The sequence below is a fragment of the Terrapene carolina genome, unplaced genomic scaffold, assembly GCF_002925995.2.
Source record: "Terrapene carolina triunguis isolate 2854851 unplaced genomic scaffold, T_m_triunguis-2.0 Scaffold47089, whole genome shotgun sequence".
Taxonomy (NCBI): domain Eukaryota; kingdom Metazoa; phylum Chordata; order Testudines; family Emydidae; genus Terrapene; species Terrapene triunguis.
In genome coordinates, this window is record NW_020711440.1 from 1 (window position 1) to 2,661 (window position 2,661).

Sequence of the window (2,661 nt, forward strand, 5' to 3'; positions counted from 1 at the left end):
GGGGCTGGGTGGTGAGGCTGGGGGCGAGTAAAGCTCAGAGGCCATGTTACTAGAGCTCACGCTTTGCTGTCACCGGCGTAACCCCCTCCCTTGCTCCTGTGTGTCTGTTCCAGGTACCATGTCTGTCTTCCGCTCAGGCCTGCTGGTGCTCACGGCCCCGCTCTCTGCCCTGTCTCTGCGCTTTGTGCCCATCCTGGCCTCGGCCTCCCGGATTGTGGAGGATACGCTCTACATTCACCTACAGCCGGGCCTCAGCTTGACTGGCTCTTCGCAGCCCGGGTCCACTTACGTGCCGGCCACACCTGAGGTCTACAGCCTCATCAACAAGCTGTATGCGGACGCTGGCGCCCACAGCCACCTGGACGTGCGGGTCCTGCTGACAAACATCCGCAACCAGAGCCTGACGCAGCAGTCGCTGTCCTCGGTGCAGAACCTCTCCCACCCGCCCGAGGTGATCCTGACCGACTTTCAGACCAGTGATGGGGGCCAGTACAACCCCGTCAAGCAGCGCCTGGAGCGTTATGCCACCAGCTGTTACAGTTGCAGGCCCAATCTTATCTCTGTGCTGCTGTACCCAGACTACGAGCCCATGATGGACCAAAGCGAGCTGCCCCCCTGGGAGCCAGGCTTGGATGGCGGGGCTCTGCGGAGTTACAGCGATGTCGTTGTAGGGGGCACTTTCGACAGACTCCATAATGCTCACAAGATCCTTCTGAGTGCCTGCTGCCTGCTGGCTGAGAACCGGCTTCTGGTTGGTGTCTCTGACAAGGATCTTCTGGAGAGTGAGTGAGAATCCTAGTCCCAAACCAGGAAGCAAAACCCCAGTTATGCTCGTTCTCCTCGGGCCGTCACTCCTTTTGCTCCTGATGGCAGTGAAGGGAGCCGTTTTGATCGCTCTCTAGTGTTTCCCTTGGGCCAGCTTAGGAGCAGCCTTCATGGACTCTGCAATGGGTGTGCTGTCCAAACATCTAGGATGTTTAAAGGTGGAGTGTGTTCATTGCGGAGAAGGGGATGAAGGGGGAGAGTAGGTTTCACATCAGTGGAGATGTAAAGCACATTTGAACCATGTGGGCACAGCGCTAATTGAGAAGCAGCATTTATTAACGAGACAGGAGAGTCATTTAGGCCCAGCAGTTAGGCTTGTTGGCTTTTAGGAGGAGATTTTGTAAACCTTCTTTCGGTGGTTTGTATCGCTAACCCTTCCCCGGCAGTAGCCTTGGGTTTGCGCCTGAGAACTGGAAACTGGCCAGAGCTGATAAGTGAGACTCACCAGACTACTCCCACTGCCTGAGGCAAGGTGCAGTGGCATCTCCGGGGAAAAGATGAGCTGTCTCCATGTCCCGGCGGGGAGGGCTGTCCTAGTGATTGGTATCTTGCTGGTGTCCCTTGAGCGTGTTTTGCTGTCTGTGTTTTCATGACAGATGTGCTGCCCTTGGAGTTAAATATTCCCTGCCAAGCAGCCCAAGGCTGAGTCACTTGTCTGTGCTCGCTGCTGCTTTGGGCAGAGATGATGCTCCACTGATAGCAAACCCAAGGAATTGCAGCATTGTCGTCTTGCCAGAGGGACTCCTTTCTCCAACACACGGAAACCTGGGGAGCGCAGTGCCCTTTGGGCACTCGGGAAGTGAGGGCTCAGGTCCTTCCAGAGGTTGCTAAAGCCTTTGTAGCATCTCTGTTGGCCCCTCCTGTAACTGTCACTATTTGCTGCTAGCTCTGGGTGCGGGGCGCTGCACACTGTGGCTTCCTCCCTGTTCCTTGTCCCTTCCAGATAAGATGCTGAAGGAGCTGATCCAACCATACGAGCACCGAGTGGAGAAGCTCTGTGAGTTCCTGGTGGACGTGAAGCCCTCTTTGCGTTATGACATTGTGCCTCTGGTAGACCCCTATGGCCCATCGATAACGGACCCTGACCTGGAGTGTATAGTAGTCAGTGAGGAGACCCGCAAGGGAGGGGTGGCCGTGAACAAGAAGAGACTCGAAAATGTAATGCCTTTAAAGCTGACCTAGCGGAATACACCCCCTCCTGCTATTCATTCCTTAATTGTGGGGCGAAATCTGGTGGCATTGAAAGTGAGGGCCTGGGAGTTCTCGCCAACGCCAGGCTTAGGACAGCAGGTGCTGTACAAGCGCCCCAGTTTGACTCTTCCCGTGAGCAGCAGTCCTGACCTGTACTCCCCCTGCTGTTCTAGGCCTGGGCTTCCTCCCCACCCCCCAACCTCAACTCTGCCAATGCCCCTCATGAGCTGGTTGTCCTTCCTAAGTGTGTTGGGAAGGGAGGGTGCAGCTGTTCCAGAGGAAAAGAATGAAAACTCCGATAGCTGGGAGTGGAGAGTGCAAGGGATAAATGGGACAAACCGTTTATTGGGTTCTGTCCTCCTCTGAGCTCCACAGAGATGGCCCCTCCATGGCGGGGACCCTGCCCCTTAAGGCTGGACCTCTTCATTGGGGTTGGCCTTCTGCAGACACCTCCCCCGATCTGTGGCTCGTGCCATGAGGTGTAAAGCCCTGCCCCTCCAGTCATACCCCCTCTGGAGCAGTGGGGGGAAGCTACCCAAGGGGGACCCTTTCCTCCCGTCATCTCCTCTCACTGGTTGAGCAAGAGCACCCCAGTGATGCACCTGGGAACTCAGCAGTCCCTGTTGAGGCTCTGTTTCTCTGTCC

The 2,661-nt window shown here is 56.3% G+C and overlaps 1 protein-coding gene across 1 annotated transcript; it reads left to right on the plus strand.

The window, feature by feature from the left end:
• Window positions 1–33: 33 nt before the first annotated feature.
• Window positions 34–2,007, plus strand: LOC113405641 (bifunctional coenzyme A synthase-like). The gene is made up of 2 exons (XM_026646866.1): window positions 34–782; window positions 1,769–2,007. Exons 1-2 carry the CDS (start codon window positions 44–46, stop codon window positions 2,005–2,007), a joined length of 978 nt encoding a protein of 325 aa, XP_026502651.1. The 5' UTR covers window positions 34–43.
• The last annotated feature ends 654 nt before the right edge of the window (window positions 2,008–2,661 follow it).